The sequence below is a fragment of the Herpailurus yagouaroundi genome, unplaced genomic scaffold (genome assembly GCF_014898765.1).
Source record: "Herpailurus yagouaroundi ecotype Mexico unplaced genomic scaffold, PumYag 28, whole genome shotgun sequence".
Taxonomy (NCBI): domain Eukaryota; kingdom Metazoa; phylum Chordata; class Mammalia; order Carnivora; family Felidae; genus Herpailurus; species Herpailurus yagouaroundi.
The window spans coordinates 67,380,803-67,398,179 of record NW_024412376.1 but is presented as its reverse complement, the minus strand read 5'-3'; the positions used below and the strand labels follow the sequence as shown (position 1 = coordinate 67,398,179).

The window sequence follows — 17,377 nt, the reverse complement described above, 5'->3', positions numbered from 1 at the left end:
TATATGTGGGTATCCACCATTCAGGACATGAAAAGAAGGAATCACAGCAGTGTGGGGGGATGTTTTAATCACAACATCCATTAACTCCATCCTAATACCAGAAATTTAAAATAAACACCCAAATGAATTATATATTGGGTACATCTTTCCAACTCAAGACATACGTTTTCTAACCATACCGACTTTTTAAGCAGGAGTTTATGAACAGCTTGGCCCCATGACTATTAAAGCAGCTTAATAAGACCATGAACCTTGGGCTCTGTTAACTTCCTTCACCAGAACACCTAGATGCCGGGGCTTCGAACTAGGCTATAAGGGCCACATGAGAGGTCTGAGTATATGACATTCCATATTTTCTGAGTATTCACATTGTTACAACAGAGCCACAAGTGATCCAGTCCATTAGTATTTGGTACACAGGTTGCCAAAAAAGATAGCTTGTCAGATTTTTGTCTTCCTTAGTGAATTGAATAGTTATTCTATTGAATATTCATCTATTTAGATATTTTTGCACTATATAAATATTCTCCAATTTTCTGTTTATAATACAGAATAAAAAAACAATGACGAAAGAAGGATTTTGAATTGGTAAATTGTTGAATTGCTTTTTTTTTTTTTTAAGATTTTATTTTAAGGAATCTCTACACCCAACATGGGGCTTGAACTCACAATCCCAGGATCAAGAGTCGCATGTTCCACCAACTGAGCCAGCCAGACGTTCCTCGAATTACTATTTTCATCATTCTTACCTCATTTGAAGGAACTGTGGCAAAAGGTTTGATGACAGCAGCTAATGGAATCTGAGCTTGCTTGGCCATATCTGACGTGCATGGGAAACAGTAAGTTGTGCAACGAATGTATCGAGGACTAGCATTGCCTGAAAAGGTCAAAGGAACACACTTAAAATTTGCAGAGAAAAAAAATCTGCCCTATAATGTTTAAATATTTATCAAGGTAATTCTAGATAACACATTGCCTTATTTATATAACTTTCTTCATGATTTCTAAAAATAAGTAGTATTATGCAATTCTACAATCTATGCTCATATTTATATTTATTGAATGTCTACTAAGTTTTAGACATTGTCTAATTGCTTCCTTGTAGAGCTTATGTTCTTACAGAAGATACAGACAATAACTATAAAACCTAGTAAATGAGTAAATTACATAGGTCATTAGAAAATGAAAATGCTATGAAAAAAGCATATCTGGTTAAGGTGAACTTTGGTGGGAGGCAGATTGCAACTTTAAGTAGTTATAGAGTAGGCCTTATTTAAAAGGTAACATTTGAGTAAAGACTCCAAGGAAGCAAGGGATTTACCCAAGGAGGTGCCTGGGGGCAGGGCTTGTCTGGCCTGATGGAAGACGAGTATCAGGGACGCCTGTGTGGCCGGCATGGAGCATGTGTTGGGCACAGCAGCTGTTAAGGAGTTCAGAGAAGTAACAAAATTTGTACAGGACTGGTGGTGGAATGGTGGTGGTAGGGACCAGCCTGATAGCAGTAGAGGTACTAACAAATGGCCAGAATCTGCACACATTTTAAAAGTCCACTGGGGCGCCTGGGTGGTGCAGTCGGTTAAGCGTCCGACTTCAGCCAGGTCACGATCTTGCGGTCCGTGAGTTCAAGCCCCGCGTCGGGCTCTGGGCTGATGGCTCAGAGCCTGCAGCCTGTTTCCGATTCTGTGTCTCCCTCTCTCTCTGCCCCTCCCCCGTTCATGCTCTGTCTCTCTCTGTCCCAAAAATAAATAAACGTTGAAAAAAAAAATTAAAAAAATAAAATAAAATAAAATAAAATAAAAGTCCACTGATTGTTGATAGGAGTGATGTCTGAGGTGTGTGTGAAGATGGGAGGTGAGATAGAAAGAGATCAGGAATGAATCCAAAGTTTTTGGGTTGAGGAACCAGAAGCATGAAGTTGCACCAACTGACAGAAGAAAAGCAGGAAGGGAAGGAGTGTGCTAATGGGTATGTAGGTGGAGATCAGGGATCTGGCTTTGGACATGTCCACTTTGGAAACTCTATTAAGCAATCCCACAGTGAAGCTGAGTAAACAACTAGATATGTGAGTCTGGGCACTGGGACGAAGATATACACTTGGGAGTTTTCAGCATAGATGGTATTTGAAGCCATGAAACTAGGTTAAACCACGCAGGGAATAAGTGTGTCCAGAGAAGAGAGGATGGCCAAGAACTAAGCCCTGGGTCCTCTAACATAAAGAAGCCAGAGAAAAAGGAGAAACCAGTTAAAGGATTGAGAAGGATAAAAACAAGGACTATCTGGTGTCCCAGAGGTGAAGAAAGTACATCAAGGAAAAGCATGATTATCTGTTCATGGTGGTGCTGCTGGATCAATAAAACCACTGGATTTACTTGTCATTTGAAATGACGTGGATGGAGCTACAGAGCATTATGCCAAGCAAAATAAGTCAGAAAGAGAAAGACAAATACCATATGATTTCACCCAAATGTGGAATTTTTTTTAATGTTTATTTACTTTTGAGGCAGAGGGAGATAGGGTGCAAACAGGGGAGGGGCAGGGAGAGAGGGAGACACAGAATCTGAAGCAGGCTCCAGGCTCTGAGCTGTCAGCACAGAGCCCGACGTGGGGCTCAAACCCATGAATGCAAGATCATGACTTGAGCCGAAGTCAAATGCTCAACCGACTGAGCCACCCAGGAGCCCCCCCAAATGTGGAATTTAAGAAACAAAACAAATGAGCAAAGGGAAAAAAAAAAGAGAAGGAGGAAAACCAAGAAACAGACTCTTAACTACAGAGAACAAGCTGATGGTTACCAGAGGGGAGGTAGTTGTGGGGATGGGTGAAATAGGTGATGAGCATTCAAGGAGGGCACTCGTTGTGATGAGCACTAAGTAACCCATAGAATTGTTGAATCACTATATTGTACACCTGAAACTAATATAACACTGTATGTTAACTAACTGGAATTTAAATATAAACTTAAAAAAAAAAAAAAAACACCACTGGATTTAACAACATGGAAGTTGCTAGAGATCCAGAAGAGAGTTTTGGCAGAATGAGGGTAGGGTGGGAAACCTGACTATAGTGAGTTTGAGAGACTCCTAACTTTTAAGGAGAGGAATTGGCAATAATCCTTCCAAGTTTTGTTGTGTAGGGTAGGAAAGAAAAGAAGGGTAGCTATAAGGGAAACAGGTCATGAAAACATTTTTATTATTTAAGAGGGGAGAGTGTAACACAATGGGATAATCGTGTAAAAAGAGAGATACTGATGGCATAAAAGAAAGAAGGGAGAGGGGCGCCTGGGTGGCGCAGTCGGTTAAGCATCCGACTTCAGCCAGGTCACGATCTCGCGGTCCGTGAGTTCGAGCCCCGTGTCAGGCTCTGGGCTGATGGCTCAGAGCCTGGAGCCTGTTTCCAATTCTGTGTCTCCCTCTCTCTCTGCCCCTCCCCCGTTCATGCTCTGTCTCTCTCTGTCCCAAAAATAAATAAATGTTAAAAAATAAAAAAATAAAAAAAAAAAAAAGAAAGAAGGGAGACTTATTGCAGCAATATACTTGAGTACTGCACAGCAAGAGAGGCTGGCTTCTGACTGGAGCACGTATCATTCCTTTTCAGCCAAAACCAGAAAGGCAGAGCACAGGTGCACATTTCAGCAGGGGCTGATATGATGGTGAAAATCCATGGAAGGGTACTCATGATTGTGCAGTTCTCTCACAAAGGAGGTCGTATGAGCAGGTAAAAGAAAGGTTGGGAGAGAAGGAGTTGCAGGTTTCAGGAAGGAGTGTGAAACAGGAGAGTGGAAAAGTGAAAGGACTTGGCAAGTACAGTGTGCCAGGAAGTGCATGGTCCTGAGTTTGCATGGTTGACTGGGTACTGTGGCAGGGCTGGGAGCCTTTCCCTGGCCAGGTTTTGTGGCACAGGTGGGCCTGGAATGAGTGAAAGGTTGGACATAAAAAAGCTGAGTTTCTTCTATTTAGCTTTAAACTATTATTGCCAAATTTTACTTTTTAGGACTAGCTAGAAATCTGGATTTTACATAAAATATTCTGATTTTACATAATGGCAATGACTTCAAATAGAAATAAGACAAAATACTGTGCATGACAAATTAACATGACTGCAGGCTGAATCCAGCTGTTGTTGGTACCATGTTTCTGTTGTCTCTCAGATCCTCTGTAGCAGAGCCCAAAACGGGACTCATAATTATGACAGTAATTGCCAGTATATTAAGCATCATTCTAGGATGGTTACATGTGAACCATTTTAGTCTCACAACTGCCCTATGAGATTGATACCCATTTTACAGAGGAGAAAACTAAGGCATGAGAAGGTTAAGTAACTTGCCAAAGATTAAGGAGTCAGTAAATGACAAAAGTGGTATTAGAACCTATCACAACTCTTTACTATATCCCAAGTAGGTTGCTTCCAGGTTACGAAGGCCTTGAATTCTGGATGAAGAATTAAGATCAATCCTTCTGCCCACAGGCAAAGATGGGACCTTTTCTTTTTTTTTTTTTTTTTTTAGTGCAGGTAAGGTAATACTTGAAAAAAAAACTAAACTAGCCAAGCAGCTTCTGGAGGCAGGAAAACATTGGAGACAGGTGGGCTGGTCATTACTGTTAAGAGTCCAGATAAATACCAACATGGAGTAAAACAAGAGTGTTGGCAGCAGTAATAAAAGAAAAAGAAATACTAGCAATAAATGTAAATATGCTTGAGCCCAAACCCTATTATTTTACACATTTCACATAACTCAAACCAAAAAAAAAAACAAAAAAAACAAAAAAAAACCAACTTAGAGAAGATCTTCCTCATCACACGATTTTACAGACTGTGAAATAAAGATTTTTGAAAATTTTCAAGTATATTTTAATTTTTCATTGTACTCAATTTTTACTAGCCAAAATTACCACTAACATATTGAAATTGAGTATTTGTTCTTTGAAAGGGTTAGTTCTTCACAGTGCCATATGCACACAAACGAGCTCCTAACAGGGACTAAACAAACTTTTGTTTCAGGAAGATAATGTGCACAAAGATAATTTTTAAAAAAGCCACTGAGAATTTGTTTTCATAAATTGGTATGCAAAAGTGGGCATGAAAGATATGGCTACAGTAGATAATTTTGCAAGTTCAGTAATTAAGATTCAAAACTCTTTGAGATGCTTAATAAAGAGCATTACGGGATAATCTGACTGGAAAACATTCAACAGATTAATCATTCAATAAATATTTATGAAGCTAAGCCCCCTGCTAGAGGCTTAGGGACAGAGCTAATGAAGCCTTTGGTTTCAAAGTCTGGTAGGAGACAGCTTTGTGCAGTGGCAGTATTGTAGCCAAAGAGGTTTATCAGTGATGCGATTATTGCTAATTCAAAGTCTGGTAGGAGAGAGTGATAACAAAAACAGGTAACTGTAATACAGCATAGTAAGTATCATAGAAGAGCAAATTCATTAAGAAGTGGCCCAGGGAGGCAACGAGCCGCCATGTGGATCAGAGGTGACTATACAAAGTATGTGGTACCTGAACAGGGTCTCATAGGATAGGCAGAAGCACAGAATCAAGGGACAAGTTGGGTCTTACACTCGATACCATAGCCAAAGAAACATTATCTACATTTTTTGTAGGCAAAGAAAACAGTGTTTTTTAAGTAGATGCTTTTCTTTATAGGTGCCACTCCTAAATAGTTGTGGAGTTTTGGCAAGTCGCTTAAGCTCCTTGGCCCTTAGTGCCCTCACACCTGTAAAGTGGAAGAGCTGACCAAATGGAGGCCAAGGTTCCTTCTGCCTCTATATCCTATGTGTGTCTGTGACTTTCTGCACATGTCTGAGATTTGGGCTCTATCCTGAAAAATGCACTAGTATTCAGGGCTCCAAGGCAGGCAGCTGTGTCTCCCCACCGTGGGCAGGGCTACAAGAGACATGATGAAGACCTGCACCTTGCCACCTCACCAGTCCTTCCTTCTCTTCCTAGCCTTCCTCATACTCTTCCTTACATCTTCCTTATGTCTGTATGATCTCAATTCCATGTCTCAAGATACACCCCAAATAATTGAAAACAGGGACTCAAACACATACATGTACACCAATGTTCACAGCAGACATATGGCTGCTATGGCTATTCACAATAGCAAAATGTCCAACAACAGATGGATGGATAAACATAATGTATTTACATAAAAGTGAATATCATTCAGCCTTAAAAAAGAATGAAATTCTGATACATTCTATACCACGGATGAACCTTGAAAATATTATGCCAAATGAAATTAGCCAGACACAAAAGGATAAACATTGTATGATTCCACTTACACGAGGTACCTAGAAGAGGCAAACTCATAGAGACAGTAAATAAAATAAAGGAGACCAGGGGCTGCAGGGAATGTAGGAATGGGGAGTTATTGTTTAAAGGGTATAGAGTTTGAGTGTAGGATGATAAAAACACGTTCTGGAAATACATAAATAATGATGTCATCAGGCTGTGTTTTAACTTGCCACAAGCGGTAGAAAAATAATATATTCCTGGAAAGAACAAACCTGTACAAGGGCAGATACATTAAACTGGCGGCACACACAGAGGACATCTAGGTAGGGAAAGAGCTCAGCCTTTACTCATCCCAATTCAAAATTGGAAAAACAGAGCACCCATGTTAAAGAACCTAATGAAAAAAAAAATATCACTGGGGCTAGAATCAGGTATGCTGATTTCTCATGTTCAATCCCCTACTGCTCTACTCATGCTGTCTTTGCCATGTTTCTAAGGTAGTAAACAAATTAAGCCAAAGTACAGCATGTACTACTTTAAGCTCATAACTTAAAATAATATTCTTAAATTAGTACATTGAACTGTATCTCACCAGACACTCTTTAGACTTCTATAAGCAGAAAATAGAATTAAGTTGATAATACATTCTCAGAACTTGAGCAATTGATGGCAAAATTGGTCCCCATTATCAGCTCTAAAGAGGTTCCCTGTCAATGATAGGATTACTGCAGGGTGTCAGTGTATCTGCTTTTTTAAAATGGTGAAAAATTTTGGGGCGCCTGGCTGGCTCAATCGGTTGAACGTCTGGCTTCGGCTCAGGTCACAGTCTCATGGTCAGTGAGTTCGAGCCCCACATCCACTTTTTTAAAATGGTGAAAACTTTTGGGGTGCCTGACTGGCTCAGTTGGTTGAGCATCCAACTTTGGCTCAGGTCAAGATCTCATGGTCAGTGAGCTTGAGCCCCGCATGGGGCTCTGTGCTGACAGCTCAGAGCCTGAAGCCTGCTTCAGATTCTGGGTCTCCTCCTCTCTCTGCCCCTCCCCAGCTCATGCTCTGTTTCTGTCTCTCAAAAAATAAATAAACGCTAAAAACTTTTTTTTAAATGGTGAAAAATGTTTAAACCTCAATGAAAAACATTTTTGAAAATAAATACCTTGGTCTTGTATCACACAATCTGTAGTGACCAGGGGAGGGACTTGGCCTCTGGTATTGGTGGCATAAACTTGTCCTCCTCTGGTGGCTCTGTCATTCTCGATCACTTGAATCTGATATGATATCAAGAGCAAGTTAGTTAAGACTCTTCCAAACATTTCCTCTCTCTCCCTCCTTTCCATTAGTCACACACATACAAATAAATATTTTCTAAATCCTTTCAGTTCAGTTCAGATCAAATTCTCACTGAGAGCCTACCAGGCCTTCAGATCCACCTTTGTTTACTTTCATAATTTTAGAGCAGTAGCTGCTAAATTCTGTTCTGTGATACTCTGAGCTCTGACTTTTCAGAGAACTTTTACTCAATTTGGTCACTGGGACCTTAGATAAGCATTAATATATATAAATATATATATTCTGGTAGAAAAAGAAATTGAAAATAGTTTATAAAGAAAATAACTTTTGTAGTTAAAGGAAAATATACAAGGCTAAAATCATTAAATGCAGAATAAATGATTTACAATATAACCTAAAACACCTTTTTACTTTAAGTTCCTCTTGATCCTCAATTTGCCATTCAAGTTCTTCCACCCCCACCTTGAGACTATAAAAAACGAACAACATAGTGTTTCCACATGGAAGTTGCCTATTGTACAGATACGAGAAGACACGAAAGTCCTTAGGTTTTGTCATCTAATTTGGACACATGTCTCTAAAATAAATATTGATGAATAATGTAGAGATAAAAATTTGTCTTTCTGTTGTAGTTGTGTAGGGATGAAAATAATAAGCAAAATCTAGTAATTGGAGTTAAGAAGAAAACAAGAAGGCATCCTAATAATTACCTTCCTCTACCTCTTTATCTTCTCCCTGCCCTCACTTCTTTTGTGACAAGAGACAAGGGGTTAAAAAGTAAAGAGGGAAAAAACAGAAAAATGTGACAAGTGCCCAGACTGTACTACACAGCTTTGGAGGATATATAGTTTTTAATATTCCTAAAGAAACTATTAATATGAAAATTGTCTTCCCCAAACTCTGAAATGTTACCTTCTCCATTTTCCCCTCCCATCTCATCCAATCCAGGCCCTAGCTGGCACTGATATCATTGGTTTTATGGCATATCAAGAATAAATTTAAACTGCCTTAAATCCACACATTTCTGTTTTTCTAATTTCACAGGATTTGAGTTCTTATTAATGATATAGAAAGAATATGCTCCAAACAGAACTACCATAAGATACAGAAGAGACCAAAAGCTACCATGGACAGAGACAAGAAGCAAACAGAAAAATCAAAACACTATTACATCCTATATTTCCACCCTAAGGTTAACCTGGTTCCTTCAAAATTGGAGTACTTTTTATATAATCAAAATTTATGGTAATCACTTCAACCAATGAAGTGTCAAATATGAAAGCAAATTAAAAGGCATAATAATCTACATATTGAACAGTTTCCAACCTTAAAATAGACTATATTTCCAAAAAAAATTTGTTTTTAAATTAGTTGTCTGCAACTTATAAAGCACAGGCTCCAAAGAAACAATGTCATATGTGGTAATTATATTTCTAAACTAATTCACATCTTGGCTAGAATATTATAAAGGGAGTAAGAAATATTAAAACACTTCTAGTAATTTTGAGGGTGCCTAGGTGGCTAAGTTGGTTAAGCATCCGACTTTGGCTCAGGTCATGATCTCACAGTTTGTGAGTTTGAGCCCTGTGTCAGACTTTGTGCTGACAGCTCAGAGCCTGAAGCCTGCTTTGGATTCTGTGTCTTCATCTCTCTCTGACCCTCTCCTGCTCACACTGTCTCTCTCTCTCTCTCTCTCCTTCAAAAATAAACATTAAAAAAAATTTTTTTTAAAAACCACTTCTAGTAATTTTTAAAAATACACTATAGGTTTTTAATTTTACCTCAAATGCACGTTCTCGAAAAACAGGCCTGGAGATTTAACAATGCATGGAAATTTCAATAGAGATATTTTACTATGACTTGGTACTTAAAGGATTTTGATTTGATGACAGTGACTTTTGATAATGTCAAAGATACCTCAAAATGTATAGATTTCTTTTCCTTCAGAAGATCTGCCACTAGAGTTACTTTTTTTTTTTAATTTTTTTTTTTTTAACGTTTATTTATTTTTTGGGGGACAGAGACAGACAGAGCATGAACGGGGGAGGGGCAGAGAGAGAGGGAGACACAGAATCAGAAACAGGGTCCAGGCTCTGAGCCATCAGCCCAGAGCCCGACGCGGGGCTCGAACTCACGGACCACGAGATCGTGACCTGGCTGAAGTCGGACGCTTAACCGACTGCGCCACCCAGGCGCCCCTAGAGTTACTTTTATACTTATCTTCTATGAATAGAGTATTCTGGGATCACAGAATTGGGAAAGAAAAAGAGTGGTTCTCTTGAGATAAATGAACAATAAGGGAGAAGCCAGGTAGGAGATGTGTGCACACTTAAGGCAGGTTGCTCAAAGCAGAATTATGTAAGCTTCAGGATGGTGAGAAAGAGGGGAATAGGAAGAGCCCCACTTCTCAGTGATCCTCCTGCAGATACAGAAAGGGAGTGAGGAAGAGTTTCAATGGTGATACCAGTGATCTCACTCTCAAAAGGTGGATAATAGCACTACCCAAAAGGATTAGAGTGAGCACTTAGCTCAGGACTAGCATGTAAGAGGAATTTAGTAAACATGATTTTACATTTTCTTTCCAGAAGGAAGAGATTATTTAGTCAGTTGAAGCAGGTAACTTTGGGAATAGGAAAATAAACAGGCTCTATCTGATATTGTTATTTCATTACCTTAATGATAAAAATTACACTGGACTAACCTGTATGTATATATTTTAAGGGTCTCAGATGAATCACAGCACTACTGGTTATTATTGCTTTTGTTGTTAACACTCATTCATTCATTCATTCATTCAACAACTGTATGAATGTATATACTATGTACCAGCCTGTGTTCTAGCTGTTGGAGACACAGTAGAGAACAAAACCAAATTCTTGACCTCAGGGAACTAACACTGTATGGAAGACAGACAATAAATAAATATATAAATAAGATGGATCTATGTCAAGTAATAATAAGTACTGTGGATATGGAGTGATATGTACAACAGTATAAGGGACACTGGTGATGAGTAATGAGGACAGGAAGGAAATGAAGAAATGAGCCATGTCCTGTATATATCTAGGCAGAGGAAATATCAAGTGCAAAGATCTTGAGGCAGGAGTACACTTGGTATGCTTAAGGAATAATAAGGAGGCTGGTGTGGTTGAAGCAAAGTGATGGAGAAGAGGGGTAAGAGACCAAGTCAGAGGAGTGGGGTGTGTGTGTGTGTGTGTGTGTGTGTGTGTGTGTGTGTGTGTATGTGTGTGTGATGAGAGGCATGAGGGAGTCAGAGGTGGCAAATAATGTAGGGTCTTTCGGGTCATTGTAAGAACTTTGGTTTTTAACTGGAGGAGTACTGGAGACTTTTGTTCTGAGTCACAGCATGATCTGATTCAAAATCTGAATGGATAAACCTGGATGCTGTGTGCAGGCTGGAAGATCAGGGAGATGAGTTATAATAATTGATATGGAAAGATGATAGTGGCTTGAACGAGGATAGGCACATAAAGCAGGGCCAGGACCAGGACCAACAGAATTAGGTAAAGGACAATGTGCAAGAAAGAAAGTACAAAGGATGACTCCTGGATCTGGGGCCTGAGGAACTGGAAGAATGGGATTGGAATCTGGATTTCAAGAAAATACCTTGACTAGGAATATCTGAATCCTCATTTAAAGCCATGTAAATAGATGAGATCACCTACATCAGTGCTTCTTAGTATAACTAAGAATCATCTGGAGAGCTTATTTAAACCATAGATTCCAAGGCCCCACCCCTAAAGATTCTGACTCAGTAGGTCTGGGGTAGAGCCTAGGAATAGGAATTTCTAGTGAGCTCCCAGCTGATGCTGATGGTGCCATCCTGGGAGCAGCACGCTTTTGAGTGTCAATCTATAGAGTAAATGTCGACAGAGAAAGGGACAGGTCCAAAGACGAAGCCTTGGGACACTTCTAATAGTAAGAGGTCAGAGAGACAGGGTGAGACCAACAAAGGAAATAAGAAAGAGCCACCAGTGAGATAAGCAGAGATGTAAATGAGTGGTGGTATCCCAGAAACCAAATGAAAAAAAGTGTTTCAAGGAGGATGGAATGAGCAGATGTGTCAAATTTCTGCTGATATGTTGAGAAAGGTGCGATCTGAGAATGGACCATTAGATTTGGTAATGGAAGTCACTGGTGACCTCGACAAGCACCAAGTGTTGGTGGGGCTGTGGTAAAGAGATCTACACTGGTGTAGGTTCAGGAGAAGAAGGGAGGAGATGAACTGAATACAGCAGAATCAATTCTTCTGGAGATTTCTTGCTATAAAAGAACCAATAAATGAGTAGAAACTAGATAGAGAATTTGAGAAAAGCCAAGGGAGGCTTCTTTTATTAATGATGAAAGTATTACAGGATGTTTATATTCTGCTGAAAATGATCTAGACAGTGAAAAGTTAAAGTTTACCGTGAAACAAGTATAAATGATGCAGGAAAGAGGAATGTGATGGTTAATTGTATATGTCAGCTTGGCTAGGCACAGGTTTTGGTCAAACACCAATTTAGATTTTGGTTATTTTTGTGATCTACCCACTTATTCTATATTTGAATATAAACTTGAAGTTTTGTGATCAAGTATCTGATCCTATAACATGTTAGAAATTTAGGTTTAATGACTCTTAGTGCCTTAGAAAAAAATGTTTTAATATATTTAACATTTAATCAGTGGACTCTGAATAAAGCAAATTACTCTCCATAATGTGAGGACTTCCAATCATTTGAAGTCCTTAAGAGAAAAAGACTGAGGAATCCCAAGAAAGAGGAAATTCTGTCTCTAGATGTCTTTGGACTTGAGCTGCAAAACCAACTCTTTTCTCTGTCTCCAGTCTGCTGGCCTGCCCTTCAGATTTCAGATTTGCTAGTTCCCACAGCTGAGTGGGTAACTTCCTTAAGATAACTCTCTCAATAGAAAGATACATGGATAGATGGATAGACAGATGGATGGATAGATAAAGATATACATACACATCCTGTTGGTAGATAGATAAACAGACAGACACATACATCCTGTTGATTGACTGATTGATTGATTGATTGATTGATAGCTAGACAAATAGACAGACACATACATCCTGTTGATGATACATAGATAGATAGATAGATAGATAGATAGATAGATAGATACACACACGTACATCCTGTTGGTAGGTAGGTAGGTAGATAGAGATACATACAAATATATCCTGTTGGTTCTGGTTTTTTGCAGAACTCTAATATAGGAGATAGTTGCTGAAGAGTTATCCTTGAGAGGCCATAAGGAATCTAGGAGGTGATAGCCTTGGTTGGGAGGAGAAGCTCATTCACAGTAACGGGAGAGGGGGATAAATGGGCACAGATGCAGGGAGACGTGGCAGTGGAGCATGCAGAGGTTCTTTTTGGATTGCTACTATTCTCTCACTGAAATAACAAACAAGATTATCAGTAAAGAGTCAGAAAGGGGAAGGAAGTGTTAGGAGTTTGAAGAAAGAAGAAATGATAGTCACCAGGAAAATGAGTGATGGTCTTCAAACTTGCTACACATTAGAATCAGCAAGAGAGCTTCAAAAAAAAAAAAAAAAAATCTCCATGTCCAGTCCATATCCCAGTCTAATTAAATCAAGTTAGCAGGGGGCAGCAAGGCACCAGAACTTTTCGTTTAATGTTTACTTATTTATTTTTGAGAGATACAGCAGGGGAGGGGCAGAGAAAAGAGAGACAGAGAAAGAATCCCAAGCAGGTTCTGCACTGTCGTTGCTAAGCCCAATGTGGGGCTCGACCCCACAAACTGTGAGATCATAACCTGAGCCAAAATCAAGAGTCAGACACTTAACCAACTTGAGCCACTTAGGTGCCCCAAGGCATCAATATTTTTATGGCTCCACCATCAATTCTTTTGTGCAGCCAGGTTTTAGAATCACACAACTATAGGTTCACACTAGTTCAGTGGTCAGAAATTAAAAGTACGGTGTGGTTTTTCTCAAGTACCAGGCAGCATCTGGGGTGCAGGCATGGAGTAGGTGGAGAGTTAGTTTACTAACAAATGGGATTTTTCTACATGAATTCAGTGGAGAAAGAGGGGCAAAGGAGTTGAGAGTAGAGGATATAAGGGACAGACCTATAATCATGGATCAAATAATCTAAGTTGCATAAGATAAGTGAGAAGATGAAGGCGGTATAAGAGAAAAGGTGGTGAGTTATGTCCTGATGGGTGAATCATTATTCAGGTTTGAGTAGTCCTAAAGGGGATGAGCCAAAAATATATGAGGCAGTGGTTGGAAAATAAGATGGTTTCAACTGAGATGTTGAAGTTTCCTGTAATTGGTTATGATAAGATTAACGGTAAGACTATGGATAACTGAGGTGGATGGATGAAAAGAACACTGGGAGCAAAGAAGATCAAGAGATGAAAGTTTCTAAAGATGGATAGTAAAATTGCCAATAATTGTGACAAAAAATAGTACTGGAGAGATTAACAGTGAACCTGGAGCTAAAAACTTCAGAGAACAAAGTGGAATGAGCCAGAGGGTCTATAGATGTTATATAGAAGCAGAGAAACAAGAAGTTAAGATAAAATGATGAATTCAATGTAAATATAGGATATTCCTTTAACTAGAATAATGAAATAATATTAAGCCATAAAAGTAATGGCTGGTAACATAATTATCTATAAAGGCACTAAGAGTCATTAAACCTTAATTTCTAACATGTTATAGGATCAGACACTTTATCACAAATCTTCAAGTTTATATTCAAATAAACATAGAATAAGTGGGTAGACCACAAAAATAACCAAAATCCTCTACCTCTGTGTGCCTTTTTCAAGGACTTTTCAGATCCTCCCATCAAAAGGCAGTCTTATCTTTCTACTCCTTGACTCTGGGGTGATCCTATGACTTGCTCTGGCTAAGAGAATGCCACAGAAGTGCAATGTTCTAGTTCCAAGCCAAGGAAGGCCTCAAGAGGCCTTGCATATTCCTAATTTCCCTCTCAGATCTCTCCCACAGTCACATGAACAAACCCAGGCTAGCCTGCTTGGTAACACAGTCCAAGCATTCCCAACTAACAAATGGGTCCAAGTACCAGGCACATGAATAACACCATCAGTGGTGGCCCTCCCAAAAGATATGTCCATGTTCTAATCCTTGAAACCTTTGACTATTACCTGTGACATGGTAAAAGAACTGATTAAATTAAGAGTCTTCAAAACAAGCACTTCTCCTGAATTACCTGGGTGGGCCATGAAAGGAATCATGCATAACTTCCTCATGGAGAGGAAAAAAGAGTTTTGAGATGGCAAGAGAAGACACAAAGAAGAGGAGGAGGCGACAAGATGACAGAGGCAGAAATAAAAGTAATGTGGCCATAAGCCAAGAAATGCCTGCAGCCACCAGAAGCTAGATGAGACAAGGAATGGGTTTTCCTATAGAGCCTTTCAAGGGAGCACAGCGCTGCCAACACATTGATTTCAGACTTCTGGCCGCCAGAACCACAAAAGAATAAACTTCTATTGTTTTAAGTCATCCAGTTTGTGTAATTTGGCACAGCAGCCACAGAGAGTTAATATACTATCCTGGGCCATTCAGGTTCCAGCCAACCCTCCAGCTGACCCCAGGTGCACAAGCAAGCTCAGACCAAATCCATCGAACTTGGCCCAGACTAGCAGAACTGCCCAGAGGACCCATGACTCATGAGTATTAATAAATAGTGGCTGTAGGGTACTAAGATTGGTGATGGTTTATTACATAGCAAAAGTTGGCTAATACGGTAGCTCTTTGTACTCTTTGGGCTATCTCTAACTTTTTCTACTCATGTTTATAGAACCACTTCAAAGACCCAAGTTAACTATATCAATTTCATTATTCTTCCAAAAGGACTATACATGTGGGCTCATTGATACAGACTTGCACTTTCTCCTGAAGCAGGAGTATACATCCCTGCCCCATTGACCCAGGGCTTTGTTATGACTTGCTTTGGCCAAAGGCATGTGAGTGGTTGTGACATGTACCACATCTAAGCAAAAATTTTAAGAACTCTTGCACCTTTTGGCCAGTTCTCTTTCTTTTCTCTCTTTCTCGTGATAATAACATGTCCCAAACACAGGATGCCCCTTCATGCTGGTTTCTGGAATAATAAGGACACACAGAGCAGCACCTAAAGCCAAACTGCAGCTGCTACAGCCTACAGGTCACCTAAGCAATCAATAAATCTTCATGTTTGGAAGTAAAACTGGGGATTGTGTGTTATGGAGAATAACCTAATAAAAGCTGACTGATACAATTACGAAAGAGTAATCTTCCAAAGAAAATCACTTGGATGGAGAAGAATGAAGTTATAACTCTAATTTTATATAGAACAATTTTCAATAGGCAAAATGTAAAATACCTTGTGCTTTCACTTCCTGTGGGTATCTTACCCTTATGAAAAGGGTCCTTTATTTATTTAAACTAGCATGTTTATATACTCTACTAATTATTCATTAAATAATCAATAAACACTGCTAATATATGCCAATATAAACATCAATAGTATTGTTAAGTTTATGTGATAACAACAACAACAACAAAAATCTACACAGGCTTTCTGTGATGGAGATCCCTGATATGCCAGAACCCAGTTTCCCCACCCCCATACATAAAGAAGGAAGCCTCTATGTGATGGGTATTGTGCTTCAACAATAAAGGACAGGATAAATGCTAACAAACTGAAGAGTTTCCGAGACAGTGAATAAAGAATGGTCCTTTGTGAGGGAGATGGTGGGAGTGAGAGAGAGCACTTACTGGGCTGGGGATGGAGTCAGGATCCAGCTTCTTCTGGAGTTGTGGTGGACCAGCCATCTGTGCAGGACCTCCAGGGAAGCCTCCTGGGTAGGAGAGCTGCCCACCTGCCATCTGGGGACCATAGTTGGCTGCTTGGAAAAAATTTAAAAAAGAAATGACTAGAAGAACCCAAAGTCCCAGATGCAGTGTTCACTGACCATATTACACTATTCAGTCAAGCATGCTGCATTTTTTCATCTTATTATATAAAGGCAGAGAGTTAAGTGTGAATGTCTATAGGGGAAGAGAGTTAAGTGTGAATGTCTATGGTTCCCCTTTTCTCTACATTTGCCACACTAATCGAAAACTAGCTTTCCTTAAAAGTAAGTGATGGATGCCTAGTAACACAGAGCAAAGCTGCTTACCCTGCTGTGGTGGATATCCAGTGCCCAGGCTCTGTCCTGGAAGAGGCGGGGGCTGGTACTGGGTATTCAGAGGAGCAGGCCCGGGGAACCCATCCTGCCTGTGCGTTGACGGAGGCAAGGGTGAGGCCCCAGGGCCATTCAGTGTGGTGGGTGGTGGTGGGAGAACTTGAGATCCAGGCTGCATAATAGATGGTTGCGGAGGTCGTGGAGGACCCTGGAAGGAAGGCGCTGGTGGAGGGCCGGGGGGCCCCTGACCAGGGGGAGCCATGCCTGAACCTGTGTGAGAAAAGAAGACCAGACCACTGAACACTGAATTTCTCAACTCTCCAACTTCTACAAAGTACGTAACAGGGACACCTCTTTTCCTGACATAAAACAAGAAGGCACACTTATACACCAATTTCTTTTTTTTTTTTTTTTTTTTTTTGCCACAAGATGAATTTTCATTCAGAAAGCTATACAAATGCTATTTGGGGCATTTTACACAATTGGAGAATTTTTAAAGAGTAAAAGCATTTGGTGAGAAAATTAATGGGATGAATTTTAACTATGTTGCATTAACTTTACATGATACATGTCACTAATTAAGGAATTGTATTTTGGTACAAAACCTAGAAAATCATATAGAAGAAAATTTTATCATGTAACAAGCATGATCCAGGTAACT

At 39.7% G+C, this 17,377-nt stretch overlaps 1 protein-coding gene across 4 annotated transcripts in view; it reads right to left on the bottom strand.

Moving 5' to 3' along the window:
* SEC24D (SEC24 homolog D, COPII component) overlaps positions 1–17,377 on the bottom strand; it is a 113,176-nt gene that overhangs the window by 75,109 nt on the left and 20,690 nt on the right. For 3 of the 4 annotated variants that reach the window (XM_040475009.1, XM_040475019.1, XM_040475027.1), the window contains exons 5-8: positions 16,711–16,986; positions 16,307–16,437; positions 7,397–7,508; positions 750–877 (exon numbers count right to left, since the gene is read on the bottom strand). In XM_040475009.1, the coding sequence (XP_040330943.1) occupies positions 750–877; positions 7,397–7,508; positions 16,307–16,437; positions 16,711–16,986 (647 nt within the window). The remainder of the gene's footprint in view (positions 1–749; positions 878–7,396; positions 7,509–16,306; positions 16,438–16,710; positions 16,987–17,377) is intronic. The other variant, XM_040475004.1, reaches the window with a different exon arrangement.